The 17,203-nt window shown below is 42.0% G+C and overlaps 1 protein-coding gene across 5 annotated transcripts in view; it reads right to left on the bottom strand.

Moving 5' to 3' along the window:
- LOC139009667 (nuclear exosome regulator NRDE2-like) overlaps window positions 1–15,778 on the bottom strand; it is a 46,428-nt gene extending 30,650 nt beyond the window's left edge. For 3 of the 5 annotated variants that reach the window (XR_011471389.1, XM_070413843.1, XM_070413842.1), the window contains exons 1-4: window positions 15,655–15,751; window positions 7,110–7,218; window positions 5,230–5,463; window positions 2,060–2,227 (exon numbers count right to left, since the gene is read on the bottom strand). Coding sequence is in view for 4 of the 5 variants with exons in the window: in XM_070413843.1 (XP_070269944.1) it covers window positions 2,060–2,227; window positions 5,230–5,463; window positions 7,110–7,218; window positions 15,655–15,718 (575 nt within the window). In the remaining variant the exon portion in view is untranslated. Of the gene's footprint in view, window positions 1–2,059; window positions 2,228–5,229; window positions 5,464–7,109; window positions 7,219–11,365; window positions 11,484–15,654 lie in introns of those variants that run through there. The other 2 variants (XM_070413841.1, XM_070413840.1) reach the window with 2 other exon arrangements.
- Between the last annotated feature and the right edge of the window lie 1,425 nt (window positions 15,779–17,203).

The raw sequence follows: 17,203 nt of genomic DNA, 5'->3' as shown, positions 1-17,203 counted from the left end.
ATGTTCCACACCGCTCCCTGGTGGTTAGCTCCCGGTCTCCCGGTTGAACTCCCGAGGGGACAATTTGCATATGAGCCTTTTATTATGTAGGATAAGATGGTAGAATGTAGGGGGCAGGTATATGAGTGTTCACTGTAAAATCCTCCCAACTTCGCTGTATTTTTTTACATTTTCATAATAAAGTGCCAAGGGGAGAAAAGGCAGGAGAGACCCACTGCCATCTTCTATCAACTCCCAACTCCCGGGAGCTCTGCCCCAACCCCCCGTGGCTGAGCCAGCAACCTCACTGCTTCCCACTGTCAGCAGGTACCCGAGAAGCTCTCTGCTTGCCTGTGCTCCCTCACTGCCCAGGTGCAGTGAGTCCACTTTGGGGGAAGAGTGTCTCACACACACGTACGAGCTGTCTCTCAAACCCTTCTCTTCATCCTCTCCCCCAGCTTCTCCTAGATTATCTCCAAAGAACCTCTCTCCGTTCCATTTATGAGTTAAAAACAACTTTAACAACAGGGTGAGGAGATAAAATAGTGCTACAATTGCTCTAAATGAGCCTATCATTCCCTAAGGAACAAATTTCAAGTAAAAAACTAGTTTTTTTCTCCTTAATTACTATTTTATTTTCAATAAAAATGAATATATTTTCACTAGAAATTCATATATCCAAAACAGGTTTACTGAGTTTTCCGAATTTAAAACTGCATTTTGTAAAACTAATTTTAATAGCTGCATTTCATAAAAAATTAGATGAAAATGATAAAGGAGAAAAAATAATATTACTGGTCCATATTTTAAGCACCTTCTTTCAGATATGTGGGTATGTATAGATTTAAATGTATATATACACAACCCATATTAAAATAGTTATATAGCTTCAGACTTTTCTTCCTATTTTTTAAGTATTTTCCCACACTATTAGCCTGAATATATGTAATTTTTATTGGCTTTGAACTGGTCCATTTAGAGGGGTGTGCCATAGTTTATCTAACAATTTCCCGGACATTTAGGTTGTAGCCAATTTATCATTTGTCAGAGAATCTTATTAACTGGACAGGACCTCTTGGCCTTATATCCCATGATTCTCTACCTTCTCTTTTGATCACCTGTGAGCTGTTTGGGAACAGAGATTGTACATTATTATTCTTTATGTTCCCAACAGTGTCTCACAAAGCACTAAGTACCTAAAAGGTTTAATAAGTATTCAAATATTTTTTATTGACAGATTAGAGGAGAAAAGCTTAAACTCATTACTGAAGCAAATATCATCACCTAGTTTTATGATTACCTAGTGATGTACGCTGAAAACATTTTGGAAAAGTCATTACCATTTAAGGTCATTTTTAAAATGGGAGTAGGGGATGGATAAATAAAAGGCTTTTGCAACTTTTTAAAATGGCATATAGGTTAGATCAGTGGTTCTCAACCTTCCTAATGCCGCGACCCTTTAATACAGTTCCTCATGTTGTGGTGACCCCCAAACATAAAATTATTTTCGTTGCTACTTCATACCTGTAATTTTGCTACTGTTATGAATCGTAATGTAAATATCTGATATGCAGGATGTATTTTCATTGTTACAAATTGAATATAATTAAAGCATAGTGATTAATCACAAAAACAATATGTAATTATATATGTGTTTTCCAATGGTCTTAGGCGGCCCCTGTGAAAGGGTCGTTCAACCCCCAAGGGGGTCGAGACCCACAGGTTGAGAACTGCTGGTTTAGATCAAATGGTTTCCAGATAGTTTGTCACAATTATTTCATGGTATTTTTAGATTCATTCATGCAACAAATACTTACTGAACACCTATTAGGCCAGGCACTGTTCCCCAAGCACCATGGATAAATACAATTAATCCAACCTGGATCCTGATCTCAAGTTTTAAGTTTTCATTTTAGAATGTAAGATAAGATACGCCTAAAGAACTTAGCAATGGACAAAAACCCAACAGAATCTACAAGAGGATGGGTGTGGCCGGGCCCGCCAGAGACAGCGCTGAGAGAGTTCAGGAGAGAGAAGTGACTTCCCACCAGAGAAAGTCAGGAAAAGATAGGATGGGTACCTGGCTATATCTCCTCGGTAGAGAGACTTATACTCCCAGTTTGCAGGGTCTGGTTTCTTATCTGTTCTGAAGGTTTCTCCTGTCAGAGCCTGGATGTCCTCAAGCCAAACACAGCGGGGCCCAGCAGCAGCAGCAGCAGCAGCAGCAGCAGCAGCATTCTTTTCTTGGCTATGGGACAAGGGAAGGTGAAGAAGAAAAAGGGAGAGGCACTTAACAACCTTCCATTAACATTTCACATTTTCAGCAACATGGAAGTTACACGTTTCAAACTCCACACGGCATCAAGGGAACTAGGTACCCAAAATGCGTACATGCCATACAGACGAGAAGAGGACGCCTGCTGCAAAAAGCAGGTTTAAAATAGAAAGCAAACCTGTCAACACTAAGTGGCACTTTCCCAGAACACAAGTCATCTCAGAACCTAACCTGAGGGTTACGGAGGTGTTCTTTTCCAAGTATTCTATTTAAATTACTGTAACCTGAATGTCAAATATATTCATAAACAAGCGATTTTTCATTAAGAAAAGGAAAAAGGTGGGTGGCTCTTACTTCACCTTATTTGAAAGTGCTCGGGTTATTTATTCCAACCCCAAACTCAACAATGACAACAACAAAGGCCACAGTTGTGAATAGTTCCGCCTCAGATGTCACTTGGGATAAGTCTAAGTCTTGCTTTTCTGGCCTGGGCTCTGAGCACAGCTTTGCCTGCATGGACCGACCTCCTACATGAAGGGCAGAGAGCGCCCGCTGTAAGACAAGATCCTGATTTATCCCTCTGAACCAATCTGTGAGCTGGCAGACTCTCAGCTCAGATACCAATGGAACCACTTTCCTAGGAGTCAAGTGAGAGGGAGGGGAGGATTTTCTGGCATCTCACACCTTTCCTCCTCTAAAGAAAATCAGTTCATGATGTTGTTGACAGATGCTGCCAAAGGTCACAACAGCCATTAACTGTTGTCCCACCTGCTTTTTAGCTCTCCTGGACAGAAATGAGGATTCTGGAGGCTTCTAAATCATTCTTGGCTGGGAATACAAGAGAATGGTATTTCAGGGACACAAAGTAGCAATTCAATAAATATCTGTTAAATGACGTGTCTCTGGTTAACAGGGTGATGGAAACACATCCCCCTTCAGAAACACTGTGGAGGGGTTTCTGTCAATGAAAACCATACGGGTCAGGCAAAGGGGGGGAAAGAGACTGATGCATTCCAGAAAGAAAAAGCCAATTGGGGGTAAAACAAAAAATAAAAGGAAGGGCCAGCGGCAGACCATCCCTGGGGAGTGAACAAGCCCTTATCCCTCCCCTGCTGAGTATTCAGGTCAGGAAGCAGGATGTGGTCTGGGCTGTGCGCAGGGAGGAATCTGCCTCCCACCTGAAGGTGAGAAAGAAGTCATCCCAGGAAACAAAGGTCAAGTGGAAGCTATAGCCTCTAGGGAAGTCGTCCCTTGATCTAGAGACCCACATGGTGTATTACCCCCCCATGAATCCACTTTACTGACATCACAGAAAGACTCAGAACTTACTAGTCAATATGGAAACAAACAATTCTTCCAGGTCACCTTCCCACAAAGAGACTACAGACATTCATACTAAGAACGTAAAACAGGACAAAAACATTTTATTTTTATCTTATTGGGGATATTCTGCAAAACATCAACAAATTTAAAAATGCTGTCTGGGTCATACAACTATGAGGAGGCTGCAAAGATCACCTCTGTCGTGGTTAAGCACAGGCTGCAAACAACTATCTTTCCAGTTCGAATGGTGGTTCCTGTGTGTGTTCAGGAAATCCTTTGAAGCTTTTCTGCCTCGGCTATAAAAAGGGACAGGTAGCTAACAGTGAATTTTCAGACGCTATAACGATTAATATATTTTTCTTTGAAGACATGCCAAAAAAGCAAGAATATCAATAATATACTCACTCCTTCACTTAACAAAAATGCATTCGGCGTCTGTATTACTATGTATCAAGCCCTGTGCCAAGGCCGGGAGGAACAATGGTCAGCAAGGGGGGCCTGGCTTCTGCCCACAGAAATTCCGACCTTTTTGCTTGACCCATTATTTATCCTCCGAGAGCAAGTGTGGGTTACAGGGAGAGCGCCTGAAACACACAGAGGGCTAAATACACCTGGGCTCTGAGCCAGAGGCCGGCATGTCCTCCAACACCGATCAGACAACAGAAGGATCCTGAAGACTGCGGCGTCCGCCTCTCCAATGGAAACTCCACGGGCCATGTTCCGAACCTGCTCCACACAGAGTTCTCACTGGCATCGTGGGACTTCTGAGCACACAACAAAAGCAAATCACCCCTCGAGAATCGCAGAAATCTTACTAGCACTAAACTTTTAGTATGCCGTGGACGGGTGCTTAACTTTTCTCTCTTCTCGACCGTATGAACAAAGAAAAAAAAAGTTAAATAGGGGATAATTCAAGTATTTTCACCACATACTCACTGTCCCGCCTCTGGGCAAAGGGCCTCCCTATGAAGGGGGCTGTTAGACGAAGCAGAGAGGAGCAGGGACAGTGAGGACCTACGCTGTGACCGTCTGCAGAAGGACTTGGACAATGCCCTCGAGATAGGCAGCAGCCCAGGATGCACAGCAATGAAGCCCCGGAGAGGAAATACTGTGGTCATAGCTAGCTTATACCTCCAAGTCAGTGGTTCTAAAAAATGTGAAATAAGAACAGAAGCAACTATTATTTTAAGGGCTATAATTAACCTTAACCAAAGTGTGAGAGGGGGGTGCACAGAGGGGTGAAAGTGACTAAAAGAAAGATATAGCACAATGAGACGAAGACGTTTCTCTTATTCTTGATAAATGTGGAGCCAACGGCCCCTTCGAGTGAACTAGCCCAGATGCCCACCGTGTGCACATCTGCCATCTTTCAAAACTCCCAAGGATTTTTTTTGTCTAACTCAGATTTTGACATAATCATTACCGTGCCTAACATTTCTCAAACAAAATCATGGCCCTAGTTTGTTAAAAAATTTCCTTTATGTTGACAAGGTGGTAGAACTCTATTTTTCCCCCAGCTTTGTTGAGATATTTTTTGGCTTTGTTTGACTGAGTAGAGTTAAATAATCATTTAACTGCTTAAGTTATGGCAGTAATCGGGGGAGAAAAATTAAAGATTTAGAAGATCACAGGTGTTGAGGCAGGACACCTACCACAGTGTCTCTGGTCCTCTGTTCCTGCCTCTGAGGCCTCCGGGGGATTTGTCCTTTTCAGAGTCAGTGTCTGGTTCAGACCCACTGCTACTGGACTGCCCGCGTTTTCTCTTGGTTTTCTTGTGGTGCTGATGCTTCCTCTTCTTCTTTTTCTCCTTCTTCTTTTTCCTGCTTGCTTGTCTGAGGTTTCTGTTGGAGTCACTTTCATCTGATAGCTCTGATTTCAGAGGACTCCTGTTTGGGAAAATCCACATTAGACTTTTTAGAAGAGAATGAGAGGAAATAATATGTAAATAAGTAACCAAGTAAACAAGTATATAAAAGGACAGTCTAAAAGTGCTCACACAGACTTACTATTTGCCCATATATCATAAAATATCTTCCTGGATCACAATTCACCTTAAAATAAAAGTTGGATCTAAAGTAAAACCAGGTAAAGAAATTCTAATAGCTTCTGAAGCTATACTTTGATATCTATACATTTTTAAATGAAAGTAATCTACCAGTTATTTTATCAAATATAGTATTTTTAAAAGCAACATTAGAAAAGGTTTCTTTTCTTTTTTTTTAATATACTTTATTGATTTTTTACAGAGAGGAAGGGAGAAGGATAGAGAGTTAGAAACATCGATGAGAGAGAAACACCGATCAGCTGCCTCCTGCACACCCCCCACTGGGGATGTGCCCGTAACCAAGGTACATGCCCTTGACCGGAATCGAACCTGGGACCCTTCAGTCTGCAGGCCGACGTTCTATCCACTGGGCCAAACTGGTTAGGGCAAGGTTTATTTTCTTCATCATTACTGAAGTATCTACAAACAACTCCCTCTCATGTATCAACTACTCTCAACTTTCAAAGGCTTCTTCCGCTTTGGGAGAACATGGCTTCCGGGGGTTCATCGTATTAATGGACCATCTAGTCTATATTGGCGGGCGAGTGAGCTCATTTCTCAATTCAATGATCTACAACAATATTCTTTCAAAGCTGGGTAGAGATGTGTACCATTTTGCTTTTCTCAACGTTTTCATGAGATTTCTCCTATGCTATTGTGGAGGTCTAGAAGGAGCTACCCCCAAGGAGTGCCTCAGTGATATGCAGATTGCTTTGAGCTAAAGGCAATTTTAGCTTCAGGCTCAAGAGAAACTTCTCCTCCCTCCCCGATTCCTTAACTACCTAGAAGAAGCTGAATTAGAGACCCTGGCCCATAAGAGATTGTCATAGCTTCTTCTGACCTACCTATGGGGCAGGAAACTTCTAGTTTACTAAAGGTCTGCTCTTATCATCCTGCAATGACCTTCTGAAGGCACCTCACCTCACCCCTCATTCAGGATGTCTCCCTTTCTATCTCTGAACCTCCCATGCATGCGGGTCTCTTCCTCTCTCCTGTATGTGGGGTTCCCGTGCACACGATATTAAATTCTATTTTCTCTTGTCAATCTACCTCCTGTTGAAATATTATTTTGCCAGCCAAAGAGAACCAGAGGAAAGAAAGGAAAAACTTCCCCCTTCCCCACATTATATTACGCAAGTGCCTTCTATTTTTACAAAAATGTTGAAAATGCAACTGAAGAAATAGCTGAATTCTATGTTTACCAATATTCTAAAGGTTACTAATGAGGTTAGTAAATAAGAGTCACAGTGATGCCATTTCCCTCAGGGCTAATTACTGGCAGTCACTGTGTCACGCAGTTGCCACTGCAATGCAAAGGGGGAAAGGAATAAGAGTGAGGTAAGGGAAAATAGTCAAAGGTCGCCTCATTACTCTCAGTGAGAGCTTTACTTAGCTCTTCTGTCACAGGGTTTTCTAAGGAGGCTCATTCAGGCTAAGCCACGGGTGGTCACCGACAAAGACTCAAACTCCATCTCCCAAAAGTACTACCTCGTCAGCGGTGACCCTTCAGAAACAAGAGCTGCGGCCTCTTCAGTTTGTTGGCTCAGAGTTGTGACGGTTTCAACACAAAAGCTTGGGTTGCTCAGCCAATCTAATTCTGCACACGCAAAAGAGAGAAAAGACCAATGAAACGAGCTCAGTATAATTTCTAAGGCAGGAAATCCATCTTACCAGCTCACATCCTCATTCACAGCCCATGTCAGCCAGACATTTAGCACAGTCCACAGAAGCGGAAGGTAATCCATGAAATTTTTATTTCACAGGGCATGGGGCTGAAATCCTCTGTGATACGAGGCTGCAGCTTAAGCAAAAGCCATGTAACAAGTGTGGCCTGAAAGGCAACCAGGCTTTATGCATTCCATCCACTCTACTGAGCAGAAAGGCCTCGTAAGCATTAGTTTCTAATGACCTCAAATTTGATCTAGGCAATTCCAAAAAGTTAAAAAATCAAGTCATGCATAAAAGCCCGCCATACTTACCATTATCACAGAAGAGTAAGACTCTTTTCTTTAAAAGAATATTCTAATGTTCTATCTGAGTTAACATAAACCTGTCCTTATAACAAACACTCCTCTGAAAATAGAAAACACAAGGGTGGCTCAGTTGGTTGGAGTATCATCCATCCCATACACCACAAAGTTGTGGGTTTGGTCCCCAGTCAGGGTACATATGAGAGCCAACTGATCAGGTGAAGATTTAAAAACACACACACACAAGGTGTCAACTTTTCTAACTGAAGTTAAAATGATATAAGATACTAGCAATGACTGTCCTGGCCAGGGTGGCTCAGTTGGTTGGAGTGTCATCCCATGCACCAAAAAGTGGCGAGTTCAATTCCCAGTAGGGCCAGTGCGGGAGGCAACCTACCGATTGATGTTTCTCTCTCTCCCTCTCTCCCTTCCTCTCTGTAAAATCAACAAATAAAAATAAATAGTAACAATGATTATTTATTAATAACAGATTAAATGTCCGAAACAATTTTTCTGCTTACCCATTAATTTCTAACTCTTCTACAATGAACTATTTATAAATTACTTATTTTCTAACTTTTAGGTGTCTCAGCTATGAAGGAAAGTAAGAAAATCATAGGTCGGGAGAAGGAAGGGGGCCCAACGAGGGGTTTATATTTGTCCTACTTTGTTTTAGGATGGGTGGTCAGGGCATATTCTTAGGCTGAGAAGATGGGTGCAGTTAGAATAGAAAAGGGTAATTAGATTTTTAACAGTTGTACTGGCATATGATTTATATACCATAAGGTTTAACCTTATAAAATGTACAATTCAGTGGGATTTAGAATATGGTGTAACATCACTATAAAATAATTTTAGGACATTTTCACCATCCCAAAAGAAACCTCATACCTGTTAACAGTTACTCTCCACCACCCACCTCCGACTCTCCCACCCCAACTCCAGTCCTAGGTAACCACTTATCATTTTTCTCTACATACTTGCCTATTTTGGACTTTTAATATAAACAAGATCATACAACACATGGCTTTTTGTAACTGGCTTCTCTCACTTGACATGTTTTCAAGATTCATCCATGCTATAGCATGTACCACTACTTTATTCCTTTTTATTGCCGAATAATATTTTATGGATTATACCACATTTTACCTATTCATCAGTTAATGGATACTTGGGTTGTTTCCATTTTGGGGCTATGATGAATATCGCTGCCATAAACATTCATGTGCAGGTTTTTATATGAATGCATGTTTTCATTTCTCCTGGGCTGATGTCTAGGAGCAGAATTGCTAGGTAACTCATGCTTGGCATTATGAGGAACTGCCAGGCTGTTTTCCAAACTGGCTGCACCATTTTACATTCCCACTAACAATGTATGAGGATTCCAATTTCTCCACATCCTTGCCAACGTGCTACTGTCTTTTATATTACAGTCGTCTGAGTGGTGTGATATTTTCTCATTGTAGTTTTGATTTCCATTTCCCTGATGATTACTGATATTGAGCAACTTTTCATGTGTTCATTGCCATTCATACTGGACTAGAAATAGCTATTCATTGCCCATTTCTTAATTGGATTGCCTTTTTATTATTGAGTTATAAGAGTTCTTTACATATTTTGTATTCTAGTCCCTGGTGACAAGTATTTTGTTTTCTTCACTGCTATACCCCAGCACTGGACCCAGTGCCTGGCATACAGTAGTAGGAGTTTAATAAATATTTGTGAAAAACAGGAAAGGAAGGAAGGAAATTCCTCAGGAGGAGAGGTACATTAAAAAGCACAGGAAAGGGGGAAAGAAGAGAGGGATTCTAATTACGTGCCTACAGTAGGCCCAGCATCAGGGGAAGCACCGTACATCTTTATCTGTTAATCCTCTATGGGATGATGATCTCCACTATATAGCAGAGGAAACTAAGGCTCAAAGGGACTAAGTCATTTATAAAGTCAGACCCAGTAAGTGCTAAACAACCGTGCACACAATCTTTTTTCTACTGTCTCCTTGTTCCTTCTGAGGTTGGTTCCCTTCCCTTGGGCCAAATCCCGGCAAGAGGCATGTGAAAATAGTTCCTGTTGCTTGCTGAGATGACAATTATTTCCACAACAACTGGATTCTAGAGTGAACAGAGGGAAAGAAAAGTGGGGAGAGGTGGAAAAAACATGCAAGGAGAGGTGCTCTCGAACAATTCCAGTGTATTTTTACATAAAGATTCTAGATGGTGACAACAGCTTGGAGGAAAGGTAAATAAACACAATGTCAAAAAACACAGTGTGCCTCTCCAAAGTCCTTCAGAAGGTACAAGAAGGAGTTTTTAAGGGTGCAATTAAGGCATATAGGATCATGGGGGTGGGGGTAGAGTGGGGAGAGAGAGAGTATAAAGAACTAACAACTGGCCCTAACTGGTTTGGCTCAGTGGATAGAGCGTTGGCCTGTGGACTCAGGGGTCCCGGGTTCGATTCCGGTGAAGGGCATGTACCTAGGTTGCGGGCACATCCCCAGTGGGGAGTGTGCAGGAGGCAGCTGATCGATGTTTCTCTCTCATCAATGTTTCTAACTCTATCCCTCTCCCTTCCTCTCTGTAAAGAATCAATAAAATATATTAAAAAAAAAAAAAAGAACTAACAACTCTTGGGTTTTGAACTCAAATAATCACTGGCCCTCTGTGTGACCTTTATTTCAAATGATCTTTTGTCAGTGTAAACCAAGCATGTCAAACTCATGGCCCACGGGCCGCATGTGGCCCACTATGAATATTTTTGCGGCCCAGCCAATATAACGGTATGTAAGAATCATTTTAATAAAAATTCCATAACTTAATTTTTACAATATCCTGTTATACATAATTATTAATAACAAACTACAACGTTCACTAATGACTGATTACTAGAATCATGTTGCATTCATTTCCCTTCAGTGCCTTCCGCACAGGCGCACCATTTCTCTCCACTAATACTAGCAGCGAATATTTTAGCAGCTGAGTGCCACGTCATTGGTCTTGGACTGACTTGTTTGGTGTGCACAACAGGAAGTATTTCGCTTTTGGAGAACAAGAAAAACAGGTTTATTTGCCTTACGCTTATTAATTTGTGCAGTTATTCAGTGTCTGGTAATGTTCAAGAAAAAATATTAATTTTTATTAAAATTTTCTATTATTTTATGTTAACGATGACTCATTTATTTCAGCCCTTTGTATTCACATGTCTCTATCGAAATAAACCTACGTTCCATGAAAATTGAAGCTCTTGTTTTTTGCAGCCACATAAACTTAAACCTTGTTTATTTGGCCTGTGTTAGCCTTTGAGTTTGACATGCTTGTTCTAAACTAAAGGTCAACAACTCACACCCCTATAGGGTCCAGGTTAGTAACAATTACTGTGACACTATAGGGAGTGACAACAGAAAAAAGACAAAACAAAAATATTTTGCCAGCCAAACAAATACACCAACTGGTTTCCAGCTTCCCTCTTCCTCCTCCATCTCCTTTCTTCCCAAACTAAAAGCAACATGAGGGCAGAAGCCATAACCACTCACTCCTGTATTTCCAACTCCCAGCACAAAGTAACTGGACTCATAAATAATTGTCCTATAATGAATGAATAAAGATCTGAACCATATCTTTTCATCTTTGTATCCCAGCACCTAATTTACTGAACAAATGGAAGAGAGTTTAAAAAGTATGCCATCAGGTAGGTATAAAGTACAACTAATATAACTCTTCTAGACTTCACTGTAAATAGAGATTTAATAACTTAAAGAATAGAGTATTGAATACTTACTATGTGCCGGGCACAGTTGTCGGCTTTGGGGGGTACCGTGGTGAACAAGATAGGCCAGGCCTCTGCTCCTATAGTGCTTATACTTAATCATAACCTTATACTTATCATAAATTCTGAATCACAACTGGATAAAGTATCCAATTCTATACCCATTCCCCATCCTATTATAACCAAATAGCATTGATTACTAGTTTGTTTAAGTGAACTCAGGTGAAGGCCACATCTCCAGGGATGGTAATTCAAAGACATTTCTAGGGCTCATTGCATAAATAAATTAGCATATGTATGAAGGAAGGGGTTCCTTTAAAAAGAATGAGCCAAGCTCTTCATTTTGATGAAAACCCTTACTTTGTGACAAAGAATCTGACAGCACAAACATTCCTACAAAAAGCACCAGAAAACGTGGCTCAAAACTACACTTAAAAATGGTGAGGCCTGGCTGGTTTGGCTAGAGCGTCGGCCTCTGCACTGATGGGTCCCTGGTTCGATTCCCGTCAGAGGCGCATGCCTCGGTTGCAGGCTCGATCCCCGGTGGGGGGTGTACAGGAGGCAGCCAATCAGTGATTATCTCTCATCATTGATGTTTTTATCTCTCTCTCTCCCTCTCCCTTCCTCTCTGAAATCGATAAAAATATTGAACCTAGGCAAAGTCAGCTCTTGCACGAAGTAAACCTACAATTTGAAAACACCCAGACCCACAGATAATGTATAAACAACCAAAACCAGAGCATGTTAATATCATAGTGTTGTTTCTAACACAAGTTCTAGAGTCAGAAGAACCTGTGTTCAAATACTGGCTTTACTATTTATTAGTTGTACAACACTGAATAAAATAATCTGAGTCTCTTTCATTCAGCACTTTTTTTTACTGAGAGCCAGGCACTGTTGTAGATGCTAGGAATGCAAAACCAATAGGACAAACCCAACATGACCCTCAGGGAGCTGACACACTGGCAGTCATTGTATGCAATGGGACAAACGCCAAAATAGAGAAAACACCCAGCATAAAATCAGAGCACATACTTAGGTCCCCTCATCCAAACTAGATATGGATCAGAGAAGGCTGCCTGGAAGAGCATCTCATTTAAGACCTAAAGCAGCGGCTCTCAACCTGTGGGTCACGACCCCTTTGGGGGTCGAACGACCCTTTCACAGGGGTCGCCCAAGACCATCAGAAAACACATATATAATTACATATTGTTTTTGTGATTAATCACTACGCTTTAATTATGTTCAATTTGCAACAATGAAAATACATCCTGCATATCAGATATTTACATTACGATTCATAACAGTAGCAAAATTATAGTTATGAAGTAGTAACAAAAATAATTTTATGGTTGGGGGTCACCACAACATGAGGAACTGTATTAAAGGGTCGCGGCATTAGGAAGGTTGAGAACCACTGAACTAAAGGATGAGAAGGACTTAGGCAAATATGCTCCCAAGAAACACCGAGGCAGAGGACGTGGCTTATACTATACTTTGGGTTGTCCCAATAGTGTTGAGGAAAGTTCTTCATAAAATAACTGAGCTAACAAATATGGGAGGGATGCTAAAATTAGAAAATAACCATTTTGTAACCCCAACGAAATAATAGATCTAAGCAATAATCATAAATGGCTGCAAAGATTATTAGGTGAAGACTGACAGTGGAAAGTTTATAAAGGGAGTGTTGCTCTTGTCATTTATCTTAGCCAGTATTTATTGGACATCTCGGTATCCTGCATGGATAATGTTTGTAATGTTTGTAAAATACTATATTTTAAAAATATACTGGATGAGTCCGGTTGTCCAGGAACCCACCGATGGATCTTAACATCACTAAGGGAGAGAAAACTAGACAGCAGATCTTCCTGATCTGATTCAACACCGAGTGCAGAGCACCTCCAATGAGCTATTTTCAACTAAAAAAAAATTATGCCTGAATCTAATTAACTCTCTAGATCTAATTACCAGTTTACAGGAAACACTGGGAGAAGCATGTTAAACGACACCAGGAGGATTTGGTGGAAAATATGTATGGGACAAACAATCCAGTTTCCACAACAAATCACAGTGGAAAACGGAGGGGAGGAAGAAACCTTTATACTTAAAAGGCACTGAGAGACATACTCACAAAATGCAACGTTGCATCTTTTTTGGATCCCGACTTAAACAAACCAACTATAAAAGGCCATTTTTGAGACAAGCTGGGAAGTCTGACCATTGACTGACAATGAGATTACATTAATTTCATTGAGTAATACGTTGTTTAAATTTTTAAAAATACAGTACTTTACAAACAACACTTTTACAAACATTATCCATGCAGGATACCCAGGCGTCCAACAAGTACTAGTTAAGATAAAAGACAAGAGCAACACTCCCCTTATGAACCTTCCATGTCACCCTTCCATAATAAAAGGATAAGCCCTTGGCCTGTTACTCAAGTCACTACCTTCCCTCATCACCAGTCCCAACCAAATTTCCCAAGGCTTCTATATTTCCTCTATATTTCCAGACAAACTGGACTATTTGCAGTTCTCTGCACAGGTCTCATGCTCCCCTTCCTGCATGCCTTCGAAGCCTCTGGAATGCCCTCCCACTAACTCTATTTGTCTAAACCCCACCCTCTTGAAGACCCGCCTCTAAAATTAGCTCCTACATAAAGCCTTATATGAAGCTCCCATGAGAAGTCATTATTCCTATAGTTAACCTATCCTATATAATAAAAGCAGCCGTGGGCAAACTACAGCCCGCGGGCCGGATCTGCCCGTTTGAAATGAATAAAACTAAAAAAAAAAAAAAAAAAAAAAAAAGACCGTACCCTTTTATGTAATGATGTTTACTTTGAATTTATATTAGTTCACACAAACACTCCATCCATGCTTTTGTTCCGGCCCTCCGGTCCAGTTTAAGAACCCATTGTGGCCCTCGAGTCAAAAAGTTTGCCCACCCCTGCCTTACATGCAAATCCACCGGTGGCTATGACACGCACTGACCACCAGGGGGCAGATGCTCAATGCAGGAGCTGCTCCTTGGTGGTTAGAGCGCTCCCACAGGGGGAGCTCTGCTCAGCCAGAAGACAGGCTCAAGGCTGGAGAGCTCAGCAGCGGTGGCAGGAGCCTCTCCCGCCTCCACTGCAGGTCTAAGGGCAGTAAGGAGCGAGGGGTCCCAGACTGCACAGGCGGGGCTGAGGGACTCCCCGAGTGCATGAATTGCGTGCATCAGGCCTCTAGTGACATCTATAACATCCTGCCTTGTACTGCTATTTTTTTGTTAAGCACCTACTATTGTTCTCTACATTCAGCAAATATGTAGTGAACATCTACTCTATTTTTGACCTATGCTAGCGGCTAAGTGTGCTACAGTGAACAGACACTGTCCTAACCACATGGAGATTAGAGTCAGTACAGGATGATCAAAATTACACTAATTATATAAGAAATTACTCACTATTATTGTATTACCAGAATATAGATGTCAGAGCCATCTGAGAGGATGTAAGAGGTGTCAGATACAACTGGACTCCGCCACATTAGGCGCATGACTTAGACTTCCTGTACGTTACAATTCCCTGTAGGCATCCTCCTATTCCCGAGCTTCCCTGTACTGTGCTTCACAGGTGTTGCATTTTTTACGAATGGAAGACCCTCCACCAACAAGAATACAACTCGCTTAACTGCGGGGTAGTCTGGGACCAAACTCTCAACATCTCGGAGGCATGCCTGTCGGTGCCTCAATTTTTAACACTGCAGACCTCCAGGGGACGGTTAAGGCTGACATACTACATATTAGGCCATCACCTGGCACACAGTAGGCTCTCAAAAATTAAATGTTACGTCTATTCCCAGCCGCTGTGCCTGTCGGGAGAGAAACAGTTTGACTGGGCTTGGGGTCCTCATGCCCCAGCTCTCGGCCGGCCTAAAGCCATGAACCCAATCAGCATCTCAGGATTAAGTACAACAGGAGGAGGGCACTAGAACACCCAGCATTTGCGCCAGGAGTTTCCTTGACGCGTGGAGCACCATTATCACCACTTTAGAGGCGAAGTAACTGAGGCTCAGAGGAAGAATGACTTTATGGAAGTCCCAGCTCCAGCGTCCCTCCGAGGTCTCTCTCCTTCCGTAACTCCAGGACTCGCGCCCCGAAGAAGCCGGGACCCGGACAGCGGCCCTTCCCAGGAGGCTTTGCAGCGCCGCGGGGAACTCTGGGACACAGGTGGACCAACAAATCCAAAGCCAGGGGGCGGAGGAACTATATCTTAAGCCCGCCGAGTGTCTTCTTCGTCCCTTCTGTGCGCTTACCTTTCCTGGCGCTCCCGCTATCGGGAGCCTCACTAACGCCCGCAAAGGCCGGGAACAGCGCCATGGTCGCAGGCCGCACCGCCGTTCCCGGCTACATAAATGGCGCCCGGCGAGCTGACGCCGGTAGTGAGGCCATCGTGGTCGCGGTGCACTCTGGGAAGTGTGGTTTTCCTGACGCTCACTACGGCGGGGCGGGGCTGGCAGGGCGGGGCCCCTCCCGGTAATTTGGATACCTGCAAGTTTCCGTGAGAACCGCTTAAAAGGCGGAGACTGAGAGTTGGAATTGTTCCCAGCGGGAAATGCTAGGAAGTTGGGATTGCAATTCCACCCCTGAACTCACACCATCACTTACTAACCGGGTTAAGTTAATCAAACTCTCTAAGCTCTAGTTCCCTTGTCTGCAAAAAGTTTAGAAAATTGAATGAGCATATAGGTAAGGTACTTAATTAACATTGTCCCTGGAAAGCACTTAAAAATTAGCTATTGCCGAAACCGGTTTGGCTCAGTGGATAGAGCGTCGGCCTGCGGACTGAAAGGTCCCGGGTTCGATTCCGGTCAAGGGCATGTACCTGGGTTGCGGGCACATCCCCAGTGGGAGATGTGCAGGAGGCAGCTGATCGATGTATCTCTCTCATCGATGTTTCTAACTCTCTATCTATCTCTCTCCCTTCCTCTCTGTAAAAAAACCAATAAAATATATTTTTTTAAAAAAATTAGCTATTATGTGAGTGGTGACTGCAAGTCCAAGGGAAAGCCATGTGGGATATCCAAATTTCAATAAGTTTACCATGTTAAATATCTTAGAAATAGCAAAAAAGAATGCAAGGTCATATCAAGTTCAAGTCTTTGCTAGCTAGAAAATACATTTACCCACCTATGAAGGATGCTTGACTAAAAAACAAAAAAAACAACAACAAAAAACAACTAATCAAGCCTGCTAGAAATATAGGGGTTTAAAAAAAAAAAGACAATTTAAAGACATCATATCACCTAGACTCAATCAACCAAATCCAGAATATGGGAAATTATAGAAAACAACCCAGTTTCTTCAACAAATCAATGGCACAAGGGGATGGAGGATTGCAATAGATGAAAAGACTTTGGAGACCAAATGCAATACAGTATATGGCCTCATTATGATTCTGATTGAACAAATTGTAAAAAGACCTTTTTTAGGCAAGTGGAGAAAGAAGAGGTGAACAAGAGAAGTATTAGATGATATCTAGTAATTCTTAATTCTAGACAAACTACTGGCACTGAGGTTCCTTTTAAAAGTGTTAATATGTTAGAAATACATACTCTATTATTTGCAGGTGAAAATAGATAAATGAAAATATATTTTTGGGTCCCTGAGAGTTCGAAGATCTTTAGAGTTAGATAGGAAGTGAATTAGGAACCAAAAGATGCAAATCTAATCAAGGAATGGACAGACTCTTGCTGCCCTCAAATGAGCACTGTGTGATCTCAAGATGAGCACCCAGCAAGCCTCAAAGGCCTCTACGTAGTATTTTCCAAAAGGACTTAGTAGGGCAGTAGTGGTGGTAAACCC

The sequence above is a fragment of the Myotis yumanensis genome, unplaced genomic scaffold (assembly GCF_028538775.1).
Source record: "Myotis yumanensis isolate MYYU_CA2020_CCGP unplaced genomic scaffold, mMyoYum1.0.hap1 SCAF_1, whole genome shotgun sequence".
Classification (NCBI taxonomy): Eukaryota; Metazoa; Chordata; class Mammalia; order Chiroptera; family Vespertilionidae; genus Myotis; species Myotis yumanensis.
The sequence above is the reverse complement of the archived record's forward strand: the minus strand, read 5'-3'. Positions and strand labels throughout refer to the sequence as shown.